This window comes from Marmota flaviventris, chromosome 9 (assembly GCF_047511675.1).
Source record: "Marmota flaviventris isolate mMarFla1 chromosome 9, mMarFla1.hap1, whole genome shotgun sequence".
NCBI classification, from domain to species: Eukaryota; Metazoa; Chordata; class Mammalia; order Rodentia; family Sciuridae; genus Marmota; species Marmota flaviventris.
Window position 1 is genome coordinate 41,131,436 of NC_092506.1, and position 24,666 is coordinate 41,156,101.

The following is a 24,666-nucleotide window of genomic DNA, read 5'->3' on the forward strand; positions in this document are numbered from 1 at the left end:
GTTTTTTCTCAGCAAAAGAAACAATAAGAGAGGTAAATAGGGAGCCTACATCCTGGGAACAAATCTTTACTCCTCACACTTCAGATAGAGCCCTAATATCCAGAGTATACAAAGAACTCCAAAAATTAGACAATAAGATAACAAACAACCCAATCAACAAATGGGCCAAGGACCTGAACAGACACTTCTCAGAAGAGGACATACAATCAATCAACAAGTACATGAAAAAATGCTCACCATCTCTAGCAGTCAGAGAAATGCAAATTAAAACCACCCTAAGATACCATCTCACTCCAGTAAGATTGGCAGCCATTATGAAGTCAAACAACAACAAGTGCTGGTGAGGATGTGGGGAAAAGGGTACACTTGTACATTGCTGGTGGGACTGCAAATTGGTGCAGCCAATTTGGAAAGCAGTATGGAGATTTCTTGGAAAGCTGGGAATGGAACCACCATTTGACCTAGCTATTCCCCTTCTCGGTCTATTCCCTAAAGACCTAAAAAGAGCATGCTACAGGGACACTGCTACAAGGATGTTCATGGCAGCACAATTCACAATAGCAAGACTGTGGAACCAACCTAGATGCCCTTCAATAGACGAATGGATAAAAAAATGTGGCTTTTATACACAATGGAGTATTACTCTGCATTAAAAAATGACAAAATCATAGAATTTGCAGGGAAATGGATGGCATTAGAGCAGATTATGCTAAGTGAAGCTAGCCAATCCCTAAAAAACAAATGCCAAATGTCTTCTTTGATATAAGGAGAGTAACTAAGAACAGAGTAGGGACGAAGAGCATGAGAAGAAGATTAACATTAGACAGGGATGAGAGGTGGGAGGGAAAGGGAGAGAGAAGGGAAATTGCATGGAAATGGAAGGAGACCCTCAGGGTTATACAAAATTACATACAAGAGGAAGTGAGGGGAAAGGGAAAAATAATATAAGGGGAAGAAATGAATGGCAGTAGAGGGGGTAGAGAGAGAAGAGGGGAGGGGAGGGGAGGGGGGATAGTAGAGGATAGGAAAGGCAGCAGAATACAACAGACACTAGTATGGCAATATGTAAATCAATGGATGTGTAACTGATGTGATTCTGCAATCTGTATACGGGGTAAAAATGGGAGTTCATAACCCACTTGAATCAAAGTGTGAAATATGATATATCAAGAACTATGTAATGTTTTGAGCAACCAACAATAAAAATTAAAAAAAAGAAAAAGAAAAAAATCAGGGGAAAGCAGAGCAGGAGGGATTACAAGGATGAACACACAGGATTTTAAGGTCAGTGAAACCATACTATATGAGGCTGTACTACTGGATACAGCTATGCATTTGTAAAAACTCAGAATGTTTAACATGAAGAGTGAACTCTAGTGTAAACTGTGTTCTTTGGGTGATAATGATGTGTTAATGTAGGCTCATGGGCTGTAACAAATGTACCATTCTGGTGTACTTTCCACTCAGTTTTAATGGAAAACTAAAGCTTCTCTAACATTTGGAATCTAAAAGAGTCAAACTCTGAAAAATAGGGAGTGGTATAGTGGTTCCCAGGGGCTGGATAAGAAAGGGTTGAGAATGGGGAGATCTAGGCTTAAGGGTACAAAGTTTTAGGCATAAGTCATGTAAAATCCACCATATATCATGAGAACTGTAATTAATAATAGTGTATTACACTGAAAATAGCCAAGAGGATAGTTCTTACATGTTCTCATCCCAAAAAGTGATGTGATGAACATATTAATTATATTGATTTTATAATTCACTATGTATGCGTATATTAAAATGTTTTGTTGTATACCACAGATACACACTTTTTTGTTACTTATAAGTTAGTAGAGCTGAAAAAATAAAGTCTATAAAAAGTTCCCATGTCATTAACAGTTGTTTAAGAAGCATTAAATGCTTCACAAAGGAAAACATGTAGTTTTATACAGCCTGAAAACAAATACCTTCCTTTTGTTTTTAAATATTTTGTGCTCAATTTTTATATACATCAATATGGTGATCACTATCCAAATGCTCTGGTACTATAAAAAACTTCTGTTCTCCCAACTTACTGTTTATGCTTAAACAGAGAAAGATGAGGTTCCAGGACTCTAGTTCTATATTTTAAGATCCAATTAACTGGTAAGGCTATCTAAAATTATTAATAGAAATTTAATATGATTCAATTCAAATAATAATTATTAAATTACAACTCTGTGCCAGTTGTAACCCTGGCACTAGAAAATGAAAGGCAAAAAAGATAGGGCCAATGTCCCTTTCTAGCAATTCTCCATGTCTTGTTTTAAGACAGAAAAATCATATCATTTTGTAAGAATTATAGCAGAACTTAAGCTGTGGTTTAAATTTAGTTCTTTTGAAACTTTAGGGATCAATATGCAAAGTCTTGGAAAGGAACAGCTTCTTATAAAACTGAAGGATCTCCTGCACTTATAAAAAGGGCAGGGAATTGGGAACGTGAAACATTTCATAAGCTTGAGCAAGCCTGGGAGTTAGGAATGAGTACAGGGTGCATGTGGACAGGATGAGAGTAGAATGTAGACCAAGACAGACTAGCAAAGGGTCTTTCATGCTTCTTAAACATCAATACAATTGGAATCTCTACTGGGGTTAATGAATTTAAAGGCTCACAAGAGGCTAGGCAGATGAAACAAGAGAATGAAGTGGCTAGCTGCAGGGGACTGTGAGGAGTGGAGATGACTGCACACACCTGAATAGATCACTCCATGTCCTGGAGGGGCACCCTTATTCATTTGTGGTCTCCCATAGAGAAACAAAATCCCAATATTGTGGGGTCTTCTCCTTTTTCAGAAAAATGAGGAAATCCATGTGAAAATTGATTGATTTTGGACAATTAGGTATAGAGGAAGAGCCATGCCATTGCCAGTTTGCAATCTGAATATTCATTACACAAATTAATAAAAGGTTTTCATATTTTAAGCCAAGAAGTAACCTAATCATATGTGATGTTTGGAAAAATACTCCTGTCATCGTTGTCAAGAATGGACTGGAGGAAAAAATGTATTAAATAATTCTATAATTTATTTCTCTCTTGCCACCTCTATCTTGGGGAACTTTCAAATCACAGAAATAGGAGAAAGGCTGGAAGAGTGAAATATGAAATGGAATACAAATGATTTCTCAGAGAAGGGCATGCATTTTGAATTCCAGGTGTGATAATCCCTTAGATTATCAATAATATTAATAGTAATTTCAAATTATTAATTAATTATAGTAGATCGACCAAATCGATGAGAGTTTAAAAACTCTTTTCGAGAATATATCATCAATTTTCTGTGTCCCTTTCATAATGAGGGAACTACCTTAAGGAAGTAGGCTAGAAAATTCTTTTAAAATATATGTTGAATTTTCATTTCCAACAAATCCTTCACATTTTAAGATGTGCTAATTGACAATTATTGTCAACAAATTTTGAGTTTACAGAGTCACTAATTCTAATGCTTTAGTTAAAGCTACTTTTGTTGTTATTATACTGGCAATTGAAACCAAGAGCACTCTACAACTGAGCTGCATCCTTAGACCCCTTATTTTATTTTAGCTAACCTCCAACTTGTGATCTTCCTGTGTCACCCTCCTAAATTACTGGGAGTGCAGGCCTACACCACTATGCCTGGCTAGTCAAAGCTAATTTTTTTGTATAATATTCAACAAAGGAATACTATTTTGAAAATTGTCTTATGGATGGATCCCACAAAACCCAATGTATTTTAGGGTCCAATAAATTCTGTTGTTGTTTGTGTTGTTATCATTTTTGTTAACTTTGCTGTAGTACACAATATTTGGGGGAATACTGTGAGTACAAATTAATCAGCAGATGATGACCATTATGGTTTAGATTGAGGAGTGCTCCAAGAGCTCATGGGTTAGACAAAGCGAGAATTTTCAGAGCTGAATTGATTAGATGATGAGAGTTGTAACCCAATCAATGGACTAATCCCCTGAGATGAATCCACTGATAGGAATAAATTGGATGGTAACTAAAGGCAAGTAGAGTATGGCTGGAGGAGATAGATCACTGGGGGTGTACTGTTTGAGTATATATTCTGTCCCTGGTGAGTGAAGCTCTCAGTTTCCTGGTGCCATGCCCTGGGCTGCTTTCCTCTGCCCTAGTCTTCTGCCATGATGTGCTGCCTAACCCCAGCCCAAGAGCTATCAAGACAGACATCTATGGACTGAGACCTCTGAAACTGTGGGCGTCAAATACACTTTTCCTTCTCTACATGTTCTCTTAGTCACAGTAGTGAAAATAGGACCTATAACAGTTAATCTGTTTAGTTTTTAGTACTACAGGTTCAATATTTACAATGTTTTGAGAATTAAACAAGATGTTCTAGAAAGTTCTTAGTATCAATCCTCAATCATTACTTATCTTTATTAATAATAAATTTTAAGAAAATGTGTATTTTTGTTACAAATGCCTTGATGAGGGTAAAATATTAGTTCATAATCATCTCTGTAGTTACTATAATAAATTCACACATTTGTAGGAAAACATAAAAATTTGTAACAAGTTCTTTATATTTGTATTATGAATTAATTACCATTTTCTTGGCTCCATTTTCTGATGTTTCCCATTATCATTCTGTATGTTCATCTATGATTTTCATACTCAAAATGGTATTTTCCATATCAGAATGGGAATTCCAAAAGGAAAATTCAATTGTTTATCCTGCTTAAAAATTTTCAGTGACATCCAACTGCTTGTAGAAACAGGAAAAAGCTTTTTATAACATGGTTCCAAGGTTTGTATTAGCTTAGGTCCTACTTGCAGACAGTTTTATCTGGCTCTATGTTCCTCTCTGTGATAAAACTACTCCTGTTCTCACTCTTTCATTTTCTCTAGGTTGTCTCCCACCACATGATCCTTACAGATAACTGTGCTCTCTGCCTCTCCCATACTTCTTTGTCCAATTAACTCCAGGTCCCAGGTTAAGGATCACACAAATCATGTTCCCTTACACTTCCTTTCAGTTGGTAAAATCCACATTGTTCAAGTATTCCGGCTACCATGTTCCTGAATATGAGTCATTGAATAGTGATTTTTCTCTCCCTCCAGGCTGTATAAGTTTCATGAGGAATAGAACAGGTCCTGATTTTGTTCATCATTTTATCCCCAGCACCTAGCATAATTCCTAAGAAATAGCACTTAAAGAATATTTGTCAAATATATAAAATACGAGTATAGACAAAACATACATTCCCTCCAGCAAGGGGCAGCAGATGGAAGGGTATGAGCATCATATCTGGAGACAGACTGTCTGGTTCTGAACCCCCAGTTTTCACTCATTAATTGTGTGATATCGGCAAGTTAACCCAGCTTCATCTGTGAAAGGGCATAATCACAGTGTCAGCAGCACAGGATTGCTGTGAACATTATTAGCTTACACAGGAAGTTCTTGAAATACAGCCTGCCATATAGTAAAGTTTAAATATGTGTTAGAAAACTGAAACAAAGAAAAGTTGACAAATTGAAATAAAATTCATTATGAGGCTATGAAATCCTTGGGGATTTTAATGATCACTGAAACACATAAGCATAATCTTTAAAATATCAAAGGTTTCCACCTAATAATCATGTGATCCAGGATAGCTCTCAAGTCATTACATCCCTTCCCCCAAAACCCAAATTTCCTTGTTTTAGTTTTCTCTGCTCATCATTGATAATCTCTTTACCCTTTCAGTTTGTGGCCATTAAGTTACCAATTTAGCTCATTGCCATTTTCCAGCAAATATGTCTTCAATTATACCCAGCCCTTTCCAAAACAGTACCATATCCTTACCCCAAACCTTTTAATATCACATCTTCAAACAAATGTAGAAGCTTCCCAAAATATTCCTCCAAACATTTGTCCAGTCTCAAATCTCTCTAATCCAATCTACACATCACCATCAGATTAATCTTCCTTAATTGAATGCTCTCATTTTCCACCTCATTGTCTATAAAACAAAGATGAAATGCTTAAGTCTTACAGGAATGAGACTCATCAGCTTCCCCAGCTTCTCCACTCTGTAAGCCAATCACATTGGTATACATACTATCCCTAGAATATGCTTGAATTTTTTTCAGTTTTAATGTTTAGTCACTACCATTTTATGTTTCATTTGCTAGAAATATCTGTCTGTTCATCTATGTAAGATGATTCAAATTCCAACTGATTGTAGGCAAATTTTCCCAAGCGCTCAGATCAATTGATTTGTTTCCTGAATGCTTATGGAATCTGCTGTGTATACAAGCAGAAGTCAATGTACAATGGTGTTAAAGCTTTGATATGGAGCTTCTGTGTTAGGCAATGAAGCGATATTTACAGGTGAATAGATTAGATTGTGAGAGCTCTTACCTCATCACTGGATTAGTGCACATGGCTAGAGAAAATAGGTCACTGGGGGTATTCCCTTCACGAGTAATACCTCTTTTCTCTTTCCTCTGCTATTCCCCCTTTGCCATTATGTTCTGCCTTGCCTTAGGCCCAGAGCAATGGAGTCAACTGAGAGCTCCAAAACTGTGAGCCCAATTTTTCTCTCCTATAAATTATTTTTGTCAGGTATTTTGGTCACACAGTGACACCAAAATGACTTAACATAAATGGTGTGTCTAGTCAGATGTAAATTAAATCTAAAGATGCTATTGACTTACTTTTAAAAAAAAGTATTTATCATCGGAGTTTACAACTTTAATATATTTTAAGTATCATGCTAAGGTGAATCCAAGGTTGTCTTTGGAGTACTCTGTTACTCATTTGCTTACGTGAGGGTATAACACACCTGTGCCCGGTAGCACATGAGTTTTCCCCAATCAGTTCTCTATGTCTATCTTTCCAATTGCAAAATTAAGCACTGCCATTCATCCATTTCTACAGGTAGTAAACCCTGGATCAAGACCCATTTGATATAATTCATCAATGAAGCCTGCCAAGTCCACCTAGTCTCAACAAAACTAAAAGCCATCTACTTCTTTGCAGGTTCACTGCCAGCACCCTAAAGCTAAGTGGCCATTATCTTTGAACTGACCTGGAAGATAATTTCCTACCTGTGGTGCTCAATTCCATCTTCACTTCTTCTTTCCAGTACTTTCTCTGCACCACAAATATCATCTTTTCACAAAATTCTATCACTTTTGTTTTAAAAGTTTCATTGGCATAAGGTTCTTAGGATAAAAGGCAATATCCAGCAAGCCTTAGCTTCTATCTCATCTCTTGACACATTATATACTCGTCTTCAGAAACACTTACTTTCCTTTATTTTCTCAAAATAATGACATACTTTCACATTTAAGGGTTTCAGATGTGCTCTTTGACATACTGAAACATCCTGTGTTCATTCTCTAGTTAGTTAATTCCTATTCCTGCTTCAGAAGAATATAAAATATCTTTTCCAAAAGATGAAGTTATGTCCTCCTTTTAAAACCATTCACAAACATGGATTGTCACATATTTATATGTCACAGTTGAAATCCATTGTTTGTTTAATAGTACCTTAATGTTATTCTTCCCTGAAAGTTTATAAAAAGCTGAGATCACGTCAGCATGCCATATCTTCCCCTGGGTATTTTAAGTCTGTAATATATATCTGTTGAATAATTGAATGTCAACAATGTAATGTATGCTATGGATACAAAAAAACCACTGGTATCCTATACACCATTTATTTAGCATTTACCTTTGATGTCTGTATTTTATGTTTGTGATTTATTTTTTTAATTAAAATATAAGCTCTTTGAGAGAAGATAGCAGTGCTTTATTCTTTTTTATTCATCAGCATCCTATACATAATTGGCTCTTAATAAATGCTTATTACTTACAAAGCACTATTTTAAAAAATGCTTTATATAGTTTGTTCACTCATGGAAGGCCTTCACCAAAAGATGACACTTGAGCAGAGACCTGAGGGGACTGAGGAACTAGTCATACACATATCTGACGAATGAACATTTTAGAAAATAAAAAAGCAGTTGTAAATGCCCCATGAGAAGAACGTTCCTGCTAGGTTCAAAGGACATCCAGAACCCAGCATCCCTAAAGCAAACTAGAATGTGTGGGGGGGTTGGAGGGGGTCATAGGAAATGAGATCAGATAGACAGCAGGGAACAGAATATGAAGGGCCTGAGGCTGTGGTACAGACTTTGACTTCTTATCCCAGCAAGTCAAGAGTCCACTAGAGAAATCAAACAAATGACATGATGTGACTTCAGTTTAAAAAAATGATCTGGTGATCTAATCAATGTTTGCCTGGCAGAGAGGAAGTACTTAGAAATGTTTGCATCATCTGGCATTCAAGTCAAGAAAAATGATCAGATACCTACTTTTCAATCTTTAAACAAGATCAAAAATAGTAAAAGAGAATATGGAATAACATGTGGTCTGTTTCCTTATCCCTTGTCCAAAAGGATAAGATTGAGTGGACCTTATCCAAAATTCAAAAATGCTTAGGGCTAGAAGTGTTTCAGAGTACAGATTTTTCCAGATTTCAGAATATTTGCATATACAAAATGAGATATCTTGGGAGAGGGGACCCAAATCTAAATAAGAAATTCATTTATGTCTCACATACAATTTATACACATAGTCTGAAGATAACTTTATACAATATTTTGGGTATTGTGACCCATCATCACATGAGGACAGGTGTAGAATGTTCCATTGGTGGCATCATGTGAACACCCAAAAAAGTTCCAATTTGGAAGCACTTCAGATTTTCAAATTAGGGAAGCTCAACCCTTATGTTTTCATATATATTCCACACATATTAATTATTATAGATAAAAATGTTTCTTGCTTTAATTCTTCCATAGCACCCCTTTTACTCTAGAGAAATCTGTCTGAAGTTTGCATGTTTATAACAATTCTCCTTAATAGGTTGAGTTCATCTACAACATTGAGGACTTGTTTTGGAAGGATTCTGAATTTGATATGAGCAAAGAATCATCCTTATTTTCATTAGCATCTAAGTGAAGTTTAATAATCCTTCAGTTATAAATATAGACAAAAAGCACAATGGTTTATCAAGATACAGTGTTGAAGTTTTTCTTATACATTACAAATACTGCAGATAACTGAAAATATTGGGTTTACTCTCTCCTCAACTTTAAAATCAATACAGTGTTTATAAAAATATTGTCAGATTAATTTTTAAAAGCAAATATATTTCTTTATTTTTAGTTTGTATTTTAATGTTTATATTTAATATTGTAAAGATTATTTATACTTCATAGTCTATTTCAATAAAATTGGTCTGCTTTATGTTGTGTTTGTAATCTCACAGGTTATATTTCATATATTTAAAAAGAGTGTAAGGGATTCACGGGCTTTGCCTAACTGCCAGCAAGAGTGTGCACAAAAAATGAGTAAGTTATTCCTGATCTGGAAGGATCTATGTTTATTAACCTTCACATCCTTCATAAAACCTATGAATTTATTAAGTTGGTTCATCCCCATTTTAAGTTTCTTTTCTTTCTTTACATATCAAAGGGTTAAATCTTAAGAATTGATTGAGCTACTTTTGTTAATTTCCCCCCTTTGGCTTTAAATATGCAAATTCCCATAGGATCTATTTCTTATATGGAGTAATAATGCTAGCAAGGCATCCAATAGAGAAGTAGCCTGTGCTGGTGTGAAATTAGACATGACCAGCAAAGTAACATAAACACAAAACATACTAGATGGCTTCATGCATGGTATGTAATGCATTTTCAAACTGCTAAGGGAAACAATAGAAACCATTCATATAGTGATCCCCTAAAAACTTAAGACACAGCCAAAGAGCTCTATACCCTGTAAATTCAATTATCTCATCTAAAACACATTATGCCATTACTCTGTAATGTAGCAGTATCATATACCTTGGACCACACACACACAAATATAATACTTACATGTTAAATTACCTAGCAATCCTCATTTTTAAATGAAAAACCATTCCTTCCCTCTCATTTTCAGTCCCTTTAAAAAAGGCTCTTATTATAAAAATTTTAATGTTCACCTTTAAGGAATAGCATGCATATTCATTATTAATTTGTTCAAATGACTTCAATTTCTCCAAAGCATTTCATAACAGCTCATTTTAAAAGAATTAATTTCCCATTTTGCATATGGTGAGAGTGACTTTTCTTGACATAGTATTCTACATTCACAGTGCTTTGAAAGCAGTGACCACAATTAGTGCTATCAAATATCATGAAAACAGTTCCCCAGTTAGACTCCTTTTACAATCCTGTCTTGCCTATGAGCCTGCATGTGGTTAAGGCAGGATGTGAGCCCTTAATCGGGAGAGATGATGTCATCATGGAATAATTCAGGTTCACATTCAAGCTCAAGGAACAAAGTTCTGCTTTTGCTGGGAAGTCATGTAGATAAGGAATGTGTGAGTGTGTGGACATGTACCTGTGTGTGCATCCCTTTCTCAATCAGAATTCATTTGAAATTTTTAATGCTTTCTGGAATTTTAACTTAACATGTTTTATTTTAATCTTATAAAGCATGATTTTAACATAACCATTATTTACACCACCGAACAAAAGCTTATGGTTTGAGCTTGGGAAAGGTAAAAGCAGTTACATTATCACTGACATGAAAAAAAATATAGATTTACTCAGGAAGTTTATATACTTATCATACTTATTTTCTATAGTTAAATATGACACATATCTTTATTTTTAAGTTTATTTTTTAATAATATTTTGTTATTTGTTTAGAGATCATTTCTGTTTATAGGTACATAATTTTAGTATATAAAATGCACAAAAATTAGTCACGTAGACTTTATGAATAAAAATTTGTATTATTTCTAATCATAGTTATATTTAGTATTGTCTTAATCTTTTAAGCCTTTTAAGTATATCATTTCATACCATTTCATCTTTACATGTGACTATATATTTCTAGAAGTGTTTTTAAATGTGTAATTTTGCTATTTTTCCAATTTATGAATAAAATAGATTATGCAAAAAAAAAAAAGCAGTTTTGAAGGAGAACTGTCAACAGATTCACATGAACTTGTAGCCATGGAAATCTATGAAAATTTCTATGTTAGAATTTGCCAACTGCTCTTTCTCCTTCTCTCCCCCTGTCTCTCTTGGGTCAGTGATCCTGTCAGAATACAAAATAGAGCTAGCAATACTTCCCCTCACATCTCCTAGCACAGAGGCCTCACCAGAAGCTCAACCCAACAAGAACAGAACATCAGGATTAGGTGAATTAACAGCTTGTTCTAACTCACAGAGAAATGCTGGCAGCTACAGGTCTACAACAAATAAGAGAGAATGTAAGGGAAATTTTGAAATGTTCTTAATTTGTTATTTTCTTCCTGGTACGTACAAGGAAAGCCACCTCAAACATGAGCACTTTCAACAAAGGTTGATTCCATGCCTGGCAGGTCATTTTCCATTAGGCCAGGACCTAGACTCTTATTCAAATAAGTTATAATGTGGTCAGTCATAACATAGTTTGGTTTGCTTTCTAATTACATCTAGAGATAACCAAGAACATTCAAACTGCTTCTTAAGTCATTTTCTTAAAGAATCTCAATCTACCTTCTTGGCCACTGGCTTTATCTGCTGCCTACAAGAAATATAGAAGAAGAAGGACAGTGACAATTCCTTCTATGATTCACTCAGGACAAATGAATGGGAGTGGTTTTTATTTTGACTATGTGATCATAAAGAGAATGTAATTTACTAATGTATGGGTAGTCAGAATGATCAAATTAATTTATTGAAACTGACTTAGAATATTTACAAAATCTCATATATATGCATGTTAGAAGTTACCACATGTATACAGATACTATATACAGATTATAAAACAGGTATTTTTATTTCAGACAGGTATTTTTATTTCAATCCTTTTTGACTTAGAAAGCAGATGAAATTCACTCAAAATAAAGTAGTAAAAATGTGTACAAAATTTTAGCATACCGTACTGTATGTTTTAACTTCTAAATTCTGCAACACAATAAAATAGTGATTTTAACTAGAGCTTTTCCCAATAACTTTCTAAACTTGACATGACAAACACTATATTAATACATGCATTATATTTTTCCATAGCATGGAGTAAATGCCTTAGGAGTAAGTGCTGCCTATTTTTCAGTCACATCTATCTTTCCCACCACTAAAACACATGCACACATCCTCAGGACTATTATCTCTTGTTTTTAACATGTAACTCATTAAATTTTTAACAAAATATTTACATTTAGTAATATTCCCCATTTTGAAAGGTTGATAAAATTATGAACTTGCTCTACTGCAGATCATTTATATCTCACTTCGAGCGGCCTGTTTGTCAATAAAATAAGGCATTCTCAGAAAGCCAGTAGCAGTATTTGTTCCTAAGCATTGAAATTTTTTGAGTCCTTCCCACAGTCTTATAGAAATAGTATTCTTACCTTGATTGTTAAGTAGTTCTTTGGTGGCTGGCTAATTAAGGGCTCTGAGAAGAAACAAAGGTTTAATTCTCCCATTTCAATCACCAACTATTTTAATTGGGCAAAAGTGGTAGTTGTTGGAGAAAAATGCAAAAGAAAAAAAAAAGATGCTATCTTTCTGTCTCCTTCAGTAACTGAAAGATACAATCCTTAATTACTGTAACAACACCTCATTTCAGGTCAAAACATCTCTTGAGAACTTATTACATGAAAACCCTGAAATCTTCTTTTTCCTAATTCTCAATGGTTTACAAATTTATAAAATCACTAGTTATCCCTCGTCTAAACATTAGTTTGTATAACCCATGACAAATTGTATAAACAAGCCTTAAAGCTTCAAATTGAATGAACCAAGTGGATATTTATGTGCTCGTTTTTATTCTCATTTGTACCTTTACATTATGCTCTGAGCTGAAATAATTGCATATTATGTGACTACATGATAACACCGACAATTAACTATATGATCAGCTTCTGGGAATTGATTGCTTACCAAGTATTTTAGACCTCCACAGTTTATTACTTCTGATAGTTTTTCTGTGAGCACTTCCAATGTCCTTAGACCCTTGTTTGTCCTCACACTACCCTAAAATTCCCCAATACTTTGTCATTTCCATTACTTAAAATAACCTTGTGCCTCTTGGTTTTGCACATTAAAGATTTCTCAGCTGAGAAAAACCAGCAGAGGGAGGGATTTCAAACTTGGTGACCATCATGGTCTTCAGGATTAAAAATTGAGGGTTGCGTTGATAGCACTCTTGATCTGAAAGTATATATCTATATTGGGACATTCATTTGCCCATTAATCTTTTTATTCATCCAAATACGTATCTACAGAGTACCCATATGCCATACATTATGTTTGATCTATAGATTATAAAACACAAACCATGTTCTCAAGGAACTTAGAGTCTAACAAAGGGTAAAGATAAGAAAACAAATAAGTATAAAAATATGTACAGGGTGGGGAATAATATACAGATGGGAAAACCATCAGGAATGGGGCCTCTACCTATGGAGTGTGATGAAAAAAAAGACATCTCTATGCTTCCAGAATCCCCTTCCCTCTATTTAGATAGAAATATATTAATTTTCTAATGGAAAAAAATTCCTTTTTCTTTTTATTCAATCTGAGAATTTTCAACCAAGCTATTTTCAGAGTATTGTCTGTTAGACTACCAGATTCTTTTTTCATGCTTAAATTTTAATTTTGAGAAAGAATGATATCCTAAAGTTAATAACTAAATGCTAATGAGCATATATGTGTACTAGGTACTACTCAGGTACTTATTTATATTAACCTATTTACTTCTCATAATAACTTACTGAGGAAGATGCTATTCATATCTACATTTCACAAATAAGTAAACTAAGGCACAGAGATTTTCAGTAATTGTCTCAAGCTAATAAGCAGTGACTGTGGAGTTATGATTAAAAGTCAGACAGTCTATGTGCTGAGTCCACACCACCAGCCACTTCCATACAGCTGCTTTCTCTAAGCATTTGAAATGATTAATTATTATAGAGGCACTCTGAAATGACTTATTCACACATCTATGCTACATAACATTTGAGAATGGCCTGATTCTTAGATTATCCAAGGTCAGGTTCACTTTCCTCCAAATTTCATTCTTTCCCAAAAGACATCATACATTCTTCCAATAAATTAGTTTTGCTTGTGTTAGCAAGAATTTGTTTTTCTTTCTTTAGGACCAAACAAGTAATGTTTGGGCATCAAGCCTCAGGAAAAAAAATGGGGTATTTGGACTTGCTGTTGAGACTGATTTTAGAGTGAAGTTATGGAAAAAAAAACTAGAAGCCCATAGTATTAGGCAGAGGTTGAAAAAAATCTTTTAATATGGTCTTAAACTAACACAACATTTTCTTTTGCACAAGAATATAGAATTATGAAAATAAAATTAGATATGAACTTAAGTATTCTTCTAGCACAACAAATAGCACAATAAGTTAATAACTTTCAAAAGATGGTAAACACTAGAACCATCACACAAAAAAAAAACTACATAATAATTTTACAAACTGCTTCATGGAACCCTACTTCATTTTCCTCTATGTATTTCAACTTTGTACCTTTTGAATGTCTCAATCAAAAACTAGATTCAGAAATATTTACATAGGGAGAATGAAAGTATAATGAAATTGTTCCTTTAGCATGAACAATCAGAGTAAATATTAATAGATTAAAAATTCTCTTTCAACTGAGCACGGTGGTGCATGCCTGTAATCCCCAGTGGCTCTGGAGACTGAGGCAGGAGGATTGCAAGTTTAACGCAAGCCTCAACAAAAGTGAGGCACTAAGCAACTCAGTGAGACTTTGTCTCTAAATAAAAAACAAAATAGGGTAGGACTGGGGATGTGGCTCAGTGTCCAAGTGCCTCTGAATTCAATCCCCATTACCCCCCGGGCCAAAAATTTTCTTTTAGCTCAATATTTGTAACTATCATAAAATTTGAAATTTACAAGAATTCTGATGTCAAATTTAGAGAAATTGATCAAGTTTCTTTCACAAATGCAAGTGGATGTGAAAGGATTTTCCACAAAATAGCTGTGATATAAGGAGTTCAGATGCAAAAATGACTTGCTTTTGGTATTGGCTCTTGTCCTTTGCCCAACTTCTGTGCTCTGATGAGAGTCCTATTATACAATGAGAATCTTGTGATGGGGAAGGGCAGACTTGAAGGGAGAGGGCAGGCTGGGAGGTGGAGCTTCCTCTCCAGAAACAGAGAACTTACTTGTGGACTGCCCACTGCTGGCATTTTCCTGAGCCAGGATATGAAAAGAACATCAGTTACACAGGACATTCCTGGAACCACAGCTATGTCCTTAAACATCTTACCTAGCCCCAGAATGAAGAACCTATATTTTAAGCCAGAGCTGACAACCTCCACCAGGTGTCAAAATACTTCAGCCTTGTCCCAGCATAGATGTAGCTCCTGTTCCATCTCAGAAAGACTCTGGAATTCCTGGCAAACTAGTTACATAGCCTCACTGCACACTTAAAACCTTGAGAACCTCTAAGTGTATGATGGCAAGGTTTTTCTCCACCTATGTAATAGTTTCAGGGAATGTTAGTCTGAAAAGAACAGACTGTAATGTTAAATTTGGAAGAATTAATGAGCTTTGACTGTAATGACAAGATGTCTTGAATTTTCTGTGCTAGCATGGGTGGCCAGGGATGATTCTATAAAAGTTTGCTAGATTGGTTAATGCAAAAGTAAATCCAATGCTAGTCCACACTAAAAGGCCAGAAATCACTCAGTGTAATATAGAGAAAGGAATTCAAAACTTGGAGAATAAAAAGTGTTGTATTCAACTTATAGTGAGTGCATACCTCACCTAAGCCTACTTTTAATTACATCACTTAGGGAGGCCCAAGAGACTCTACTTCTTCCATTTTTTCTATATGGGACTATGGGACTTTTTTTTTTTTCCATAAGAAAGAGGCATGAGCAGTACTTGAAATAAATACCCTTATTTTTAATGTGAATGGACATTCTTAGATTGGCAGAATACATGATAATGCTTTCCTTAGGCAAGATAGATATGGCTTCCAGAATATAAGACAGTCCAATCAAATCTGTTAAAATGACCTGCACCATAAGAAATGTAACTATGTTTTATTAACCATAAGATCTGCAGGTATAAATAGAAAGCAAACTCTCCCAAGTTGTGTTTCATTAATAAACAAAGAACAATAATAACAAAAAATGAGATCATCATCTGATATCAAAATTCCTGAGGTAGAACGAATATACAGACACCAGTTCCAGTGAAGAAAGGGGCTACAGTAATGACTTTGCCTTTACTATAAAACTTCCTTATAATCTTTATTGCAAGGAAACAAGAAATGTTTTGTGAGGATTAGATGATAGATTTCTTTTTTAAATCAAAGTATATTTTACACTAAGACTAGAACATATTTGAATATATCAGAGGTTATTTTTGTAGTTTTTTTTAAATGTATAATCAGCATAGATATTTCTCAGCAACTATCAAAATTGTTATTTCCTGACAAGTAGAGTAAGTTCTTATGTGGTAAAGGAAACAAATACTATTTCATGTCTTTGAAAAAATTGGAGATTCGCAATAATAATCATAACCTGGATTTATCAAGAAAAGTAATTCTACCATATTTCTATTCAACCTAAGACAATATAAAAGATCAATGGGACTTTAAACACAGCAGGGAAATTATAAGGAAGTAAAAGCTTTAACCAGAATTAGTTTTATAGATGTGGTCTTTTCATTGAATGCATAATGCCTTGTTATCACTCTATATGTCGGTACTTGGTTTGATCTATTATTCTTAATTTAAATTAACAGAAAGCTACAGAATCAGTTTGCACATGCTTGACAGGTACAACAGAACTCTTTTACTATCCTGTACAACAACTCAAGGTCTGTGACACAACAGGGACACTGAACATATCCCAATTGCATCAAACGCCTCTACTGTGTTATATTTCACTGGTTCAAATCAGAAGGCAGGAATTATGGGCTGAGTAGATAGCTTCATAAAATACACACATCCAGAAGGCAGAGGATGAATCCTATAAAAACTTAGGAAGCAGCTCTGACTGCTAAATGAAGCTCTTAGTTTCAGTAGTAGGGGCCAAGCAGGAACATTTCTTACTTCGTGAAGGAAACAATGCAAATGTGTCTAGTTTGCTAATTTTTGTCTGATAGAGATTGAATTTCTCCAGAGGATACCATGGACATGAAACCTGAACTATTTATCATGAACTCACTGCCCTACGATCCTGTTGGTCATATTTTTAAATTATCCTCTCCATTACTTTATCGTTGGATATAATTACCATATATGGAATCAGCTCAATTAGGCCTAAAGATTCAGGAACATCTTAAGAACATCACTTGCTCCCTATCATAACTATTTTTTAATTTTTATTTCCTCTCTCAATCTGCACATATAGCCCATATCAAGTCTTTTATGACAGTTGACCCTGGGTAAAAAAAAAAAAAGTCAAATTCCTTCAAAATTATTATTCCGTATAACCGTCAACATGTCCTGTGATGGCACTGAAGCCCCATTTAGGCATATCTCTCTAAGACAGTACAAAGAAAAACTAGTTAGTGAGAAAAACATCAAGCTGAACATTCAATTATCTGATTTTAGGGTGAAAACTTTAGCCAGTTGGTCAGGCATTAGAGAAATGGTGACAAGGAAATTTATTTTATTCGTTATATTTAAGGCTTCTGGATACTTACAATTTACAAATCCCAAAGGACTGCATTTACCACTAAAACTTTTCCATTCTTTCATTTTTCTTCCTTCCTTAATCTTAAACAGCCACATATTCATTGAAAAATCTTTTTTTTTCACATAATTCTACCTACATCTCTGTATCTCATCATTATTCGCTTTGTTGGTTTAATCCTAGCATTATTTTACATTTTGAACATCTTACATTACTTCTTAAGTAGCATAAAATTATCGTGGCTGCATAGTTAGATATGAATGACTCCAGATTAATCACAGCTGAGACATTTTTCTTTGCATAATGCCTTGTATCATTTTCCATATTCTCTTATTCTGTTAGAGGTATGAACAGAAAACACAAATCTCTGGATTTCTCTGAATTTCATCATGTTAAAATGTTCTCTACACAAACAGTGCTATTGATTTTTTTTTTTTTTTTTTGAAAGGAAAAACTGTAATCTTTATGTTTTATTTAATTCCCAGATTGTACGACATCCTGAGGTCTTGTTATCTTACAGCCTGGAGAAAGAAGTATTCCTGATGGGCAAGTGCATGATGGGAATTCTATCTGACTAGGATGTTCTTTCCCCTGAACAAGGCCTGAATTCTACATTTGGATGGCAAGTGTTCAGTCCCTTTCTCAGAGCATAATGTAGCATTCTACTAGGTAACAGATCTTTTCTTCTTCTTCTTCTTCTTCATGTGCTTCAAACCTGATCCAAGCGCTCAGAGCCTTCTGAAGTCAAAGGAAGCTCTGCATCCAGAGAAATTCTGATGTCAGAGACAAACACTCTCAAAATAAATGAGATAGATGGAAAGAAATTTTAGTGGGGAAAGTGAGGTCAAACCCTTTTAATATATTGCCCTGTGTTGACATCACAGTGGTTGAGAGAGTTTTGTACACAAATCAGCAAAGCTATCAGTGGTGAAAAGGAAAGAGGTTAAAAAAAATAATAAACAAGAAGGGTTTCATAGGTTGAACTCTATTTGGACTATGAGTTCATGCATAAATGTAATAATTACCCTTTCTTGGTTGGAGATGCCAAGTTTGAGTCAATTAATAGTCAAAAGGCATAAAATCTCAACTTGGACTTGATATTTGTATTGGTTTTATTGTCTTATAGGATATTAGGAAGATTATATTCATTTAAATTTTTGCCATTAAAGATCCTCATCTCTAAGAATATTAGGACTAAGAATTATGGTGAATTTATCATTCTATGAACATTAAACTAAGCAAATCAAATTTTGCATTAAACTGCTGTACACTGGTCTCAGATATTTCCATCTAATTACTGACAAATGTTGCTAGTCTCTGAATAGCTCTCATGCTTAGGGGGAAAATGGTCACCATGCCAAGGTTAAATTACTTACAGATAACACACCTAAAGAGGCTATTTTATTATTGATCCATTGATGCCTGAACAGAAAGAATCAGGAAAAATTTATTTACATTTGGAGTATTTTATGAAACCAGAGAAGGATGTAAAATAGTCATGGTTTTCTAACTAAAATGTTAAATATAAATTGTCTGACATACATTAAAATTTACTTTCAAATATTAAGAGAATTTAAGTCATTCTTAGCACAAACATACTTCAGATATACCAGGAGAAACTTGTTTGTCCAAAAACATTTATTCCGCAGCTGTCTAATCCCCTACTTAACTATCAATCAGAAAAACTAAAAACACAGCTATAAAAATGAGGAGATGAGATTTAAGCTGCTAGGACTTCCTGTGATATGACTTTAGGTAGGAACAAGTTTATAGTTGGCTTTTTAAAATAATTGTGTTTCAACATCTTTCTATATGAAGTATATTGAAACTAAGCAAGAAGGTATTAATGAGTTCAACTGTCTTTACCATCATTGTTCCTAAACTTCAATATGCCAACAGGAGAGTAATAGTGTCTCTCTCTCTCTCTCTCTCTCTCTCTCTCTCTCTCTCTCTCTCACACACACACACACACACACACACACACACACACACACACTTTTATTCTATGGAAAATAGTCAATCCATTGTTGTAAATATAGGCTTTGATTTATAACAAAATGGTGCATAATCTTTTTTAATACCTATGTTGTTGGCATTTTTCACATGGTAAGGTACAGTTTATTTTGATTTAATCTGCACATTACTGGAAGGTACCCATGAAAAATATAAATGCTACCAAGGACACAGAAGGCAATTCAATCAAGAACAACTGGGTCAGTTCTGAACTTATGTCAAATTTGAATTTTTGAGCAATGAAGGTGGGGACATAATGGTTATTTTTAAACCTGCTCTTGTTTGAATGAGCAGCTTTGTTTTTATACTATAATAAACTTACCATAATCAGAATAAATCTTAGCTTTAAATTCAATTAAACAAAATGCTTAAGTATTTCAAGTTTAATAAAATCTTGCTGCAATTCTACTTAGAATTAAATAAAATTTTCCTGTTTCTTTTTATATTTTATCATAAAATTATATAACATTGAAATAAATGTTTCAAAGGAAAACAGCTATCAAAACCTTGACCCAGAAATATTCTCCACATTTTGTATTTCCATGGAGATTTTGGGCATGTCTCTACATATTTGCAAACAGCAGCTATCATATTACATATGAACCTTTGCAAAGTACTTGTTTTCTTCTAGTCCACCTAAACTTCTCATCAGGTTCTCAACATTTTCAGGTAGGGAAAGGATACAATATTCATCAAGGTCCTTTTTTGTGCCATATACATAATTATAAATCTTATTTTACAGGAAGCTAAAATTCAGAAACAACCAATTAATAAATAATAAAATTAAAACTCAAGCAAAATGGACTCAAGGTCAAAGCTTTTGATGTATAGGCAAATGCTCTTAACATCTGACAGCCTTGTGGTCATAACTGTATTTGGGCATATTTTTTTCTGCTTTAAGAAGAAAACAAAATCATAGAACTGTACATTAGTCTTAATAGAGTTTGTTCTTTGTTCCATGAAGAATTCAAATAATCCTGATCTTGAGGCAACACAAAGTTTTCTAAATCTCTACAGTAAGAAGGTAATGCTTTCTACCCTTTTGTTTACTGCATCACAGTAAACTTTCCACACCTACTGTCCTGCTATTAGGCATAAGATATCCTCATCAGCAAGCTGAAGTAGACATCAGTTACTTTACAAAAGAAATCACAGCAGAAGAATAACTGGTGTACTAATATCAAGCTTGACAAGAAATATTTTCATAAAGTTTTTGCAGATCTGTTCTACCCAAAGTTGACCAAAAGGAGAAAGCACTAGGCTTGGAAATACAGCTTCTGTGTCAAATCTTTTTTCATCCACTTTCTGGACAGATGATCTTTCACAAATCTGTATCTACCCAACAGAAGAGGATAGATACAGAGAATGTAGTAGTTACCAAATTTTGCTGAACATTAGAATCTCCTGGGAAGCTTTTGAAAAACCTCTTCAGGTTGTAACTTATGGGAAGTAAATCAAAATGTTCAGGCATGGAATCCAGGTCTCAGTATTTTTTAAAACATTCATGTGATTCGAATGCACAACGAAGTTTGGGAGTCACTGAGGTATTTAATAAATTTACAGAGCTTCTTTTAAGATAAAGAAAAGTGGGGTGAAGCAGAAGTTTTATATTATATAATAGTTTATGAGGAGTTATAAACTATATCAAAACTAAGTACAGTGATCTCTCTCTCTCTCTCTCTCTCTCTCCCTCTCTCTCTCTTTCTCTCTCTCTCTCTTTTGCCAGAGTTGCAGGAACAATTTAACAGATTTGTTGTTGTTGTTGTTTTTGTTTCAATTTATTTTAAACTTCCTTCAACCTTATTTCAAACTTTTTGTTTCTTTTCCTTCTCTATTAAAAATTAAGGAAAAGTATCATCTGGACCATCATAAAGAAAATAATACGTCCAAAGTTACTTACTTCAATTCTACTTCTCATTTAAAAGAAACAAAAAAATACACTCCCAGATATTTTATTCCAATAGGCTGCCATAATATTTTTGAAGACAACAACCTATTTAGTAAATCTTTCTTGGCTAGATATTATTCACTGCCTGATGACACAAACTATTTCTCTGCTGTTTTAACTCAATGTGTTAGATTTAGCCAGATTATGCAGAATACTCTTTTAATACCATCATTTTTCATAAACATCTAATTAGATTTATGAAAAGGCTAATACCATTTATGTAATTGAACTGCAAATAAGATATTACTGCATTAAAAATAACTTCTACATAAACTTTGTTGTTTAACACAGTCCTTGATGCATCCATTTACAATAAAATTACACTACACTGTAACTGTAATCTGCCTCTTGGTTGTGACTCCTGTACTGGGACCTGTACCTTTGTGGGCTTGTTAATATCCATGCTCTCTTTGAATTTCTCCTGCATAGTTGCTGCAAGTTGACAGAGCAAAGCACCATTATCCAACTTCTCCATAAAAGTTTCTGCTGTGATCTCCTTCCCTGAAATAACCAAAAAGGAACATTAAAAAAGCATGATCATTTCCTAACAGAAATGTCAGATTTGTGCTAAAGAACATATTTTATACTAATATTTCTCACTAACATTTCTATTCCAACTGAGAATAGGATTTAACATAAAGAATGGTTTCTTAAGATAGGAATTGAACATAATAAATGGTTTCTTAAGAATTTCTACTATTGCATTATAGTGTACATAACAGTGGGGTTCGTTTTGCATATGCATACAGGGATGGAATATAATTTTTCCACTTCAGTCCCAAGTACTTTCTCTTTCCTTCCCTCCTTTTCCCCCCTGTTCCTCTTCCTCCATTGTACTAATTTTCCTTCCATTCATAGCTTTATAGACATACATAAAGGTAAAATTCATTGTATTAATACATGTACATAGCATAATTTGATTAATTTCATTCCACAGTTCCTCCCTTTTCAGATTTTCATTTGGTCGCAGGAACCTAAATATTTTATGTTTTTATAATTAAGTTCTAACTTCATAAAAATGTATTTCAAATTAAAGGGATAAATGATATCCTGGGTGAAAGAGCCTCACCATTTCAGAATCAGGGGAAATGAACACCAACTAGTGAATGAAACTCGAAGAACCAGTTTTACCAGGGATTATACAATTTGGCCTCTCTGACTCGGTTCTCATTCTCAGAAGCCCATCCAATTACTGTGGCCCACAAAGGAAAACTGGTATTTTGTGCTAGAAATATATCTTCTTACAAGAACATCACATTTCTTTTTTTATTAAAATAAAGCCAGGCAATACAAAAATATCATCCACCATTGGCCACTTTAATAGCATTTCAATAGCCTGGCCAATGCATATGTTTGTCCATCTTGCTTAAGAAATTACAGGTAAAATAAATGCAAATGATAAATGCTGTAAAAAAATTATTTCCTTTTAAACTATTCCCCCTTCCTACTACAGCTCTCAAAGTGAAGAATTAATTAGGATCTGATCTCTGCTTTGTCCTTTCTCTCTTCACAACTGTCTCCACACCTTCAAGAACTGCTCTTACAAGTGAAGTTCACAATTCATTCACCACAACATTTAACTGAATCTCAGTTAAAAGCCATTTTTCTTTTTTCTTATATGGTCCCTGAAGCATATTCCCTTTCTTCTTCTTTTCTTTCACTTTGTAACCTTTATTGAGTTCACCAACTTTTTGTATATTCACAGAGTTGTACAGTTATCATCATAATTATAGAACATTTTTGTCATTCCCCATAGAAACCTTATACCCTTTAGTTCTCACAGCTGAATCCTCCATCCCCTAGCCAGATATATAAACCACTACTTGCATTCTCAAATGACTTCTCTAAAGCTCTCTTCTTTTCTTTACTCCTTATTTCTCTAAGATTTGGAATAATTTATTTTTGCCACCTTAATTTTCCTTTAACACCCAATTCAAAAATCCGGTAGATTCAAGCTGCCTTCTATTTCTCATGTCATAATCTTAATAAATACTTTTAAGATCTGATACCTAAACCTCCAGTAACAAGATCAATGGTTATTCCTTTTGTGCTCAACTTCTCTTTCCAATGCATACCACATTCACTGATAAATTAATATTACTAAGCATCACCCTTACTGGTTCATTATTCACTCTGACACATTTATTCCACATTTATTCCCTAGTCTCCTCCTCTACCAAGAATATGAAATCTGACATGCAAAGGTGAACTTCCAAGCCATCTGCTAGTCTAACATCTCTGTACTCTGTTCCACGGTCCACACTTTACCTTTCATGTTCCCATCAAAACTGTCTGTTTTTTCTGTCATGCTTCTGTTCCTGGCATGACCCTACCTTCAGTATCCTACCTTCCATCTGCCTGGCCAATTTCTACCTTTCTTTTAATCACAGTTCCAGAAAAAGTTTCTCCCAGAGCACAATGATCTGTTTTCTGTATAATTCATTCTCATGAATACCCTTTATTTGGATACATAGCAAACAGTTTGATTGTGAGCAACATGTTTCATATAAAGTTCTTATTTTCCACAATACAATGCAAACTTCTTGATGTCTGCTTTTTTCACTCTTCTACAGAGTGAGGCATGATGTTATTCATACAGCAGGCATCTAGTCAATGGGTTCCACTGATTGGTTTAATTAATAAATGGAAAGATAACATAACACACTGGGACAAAAGGGTATTATTTTTGTGCAAGTAGTCAGGTTGAAAGCAAAAAATAGAAAATATTTTAAAGTTTTATATTGAAGTGCTCATAGGGTTATATATATATATTTTTCATCTTAGGAAAGATGCAGGGATCTCAATTCTACATACACTTAAATAGAACACAACTAGAACTACAGATTAACTATTGACTTAAACTGACAACATATGTATTTGTATTTAAAGAAACACCTGTTTAAAATGATTTGTGTCCAGTTTATTTTATTATTATTTTGTGTGTGTGTGTGTGTGTGTGTGTGTGTTTCTTTGTTTGTTTCTGGGGAAGGCATGGGGGAAGGATGGGTAAAGAGAGAA

At 34.2% G+C, this 24,666-nt stretch overlaps 1 protein-coding gene across 2 annotated transcripts in view; it reads right to left on the minus strand.

Annotated features, from left to right (window-relative positions):
* Positions 1-24,666, minus strand: part of Gas2 (growth arrest specific 2) — a 116,036-nt gene that overhangs the window by 83,278 nt on the left and 8,092 nt on the right. For both annotated transcript variants that reach the window (XM_027936642.2, XM_071616330.1), the window contains exon 2: positions 22,028-22,149. In XM_027936642.2, the coding sequence (XP_027792443.1) occupies positions 22,028-22,149 (122 nt within the window). The remainder of the gene's footprint in view (positions 1-22,027; positions 22,150-24,666) is intronic.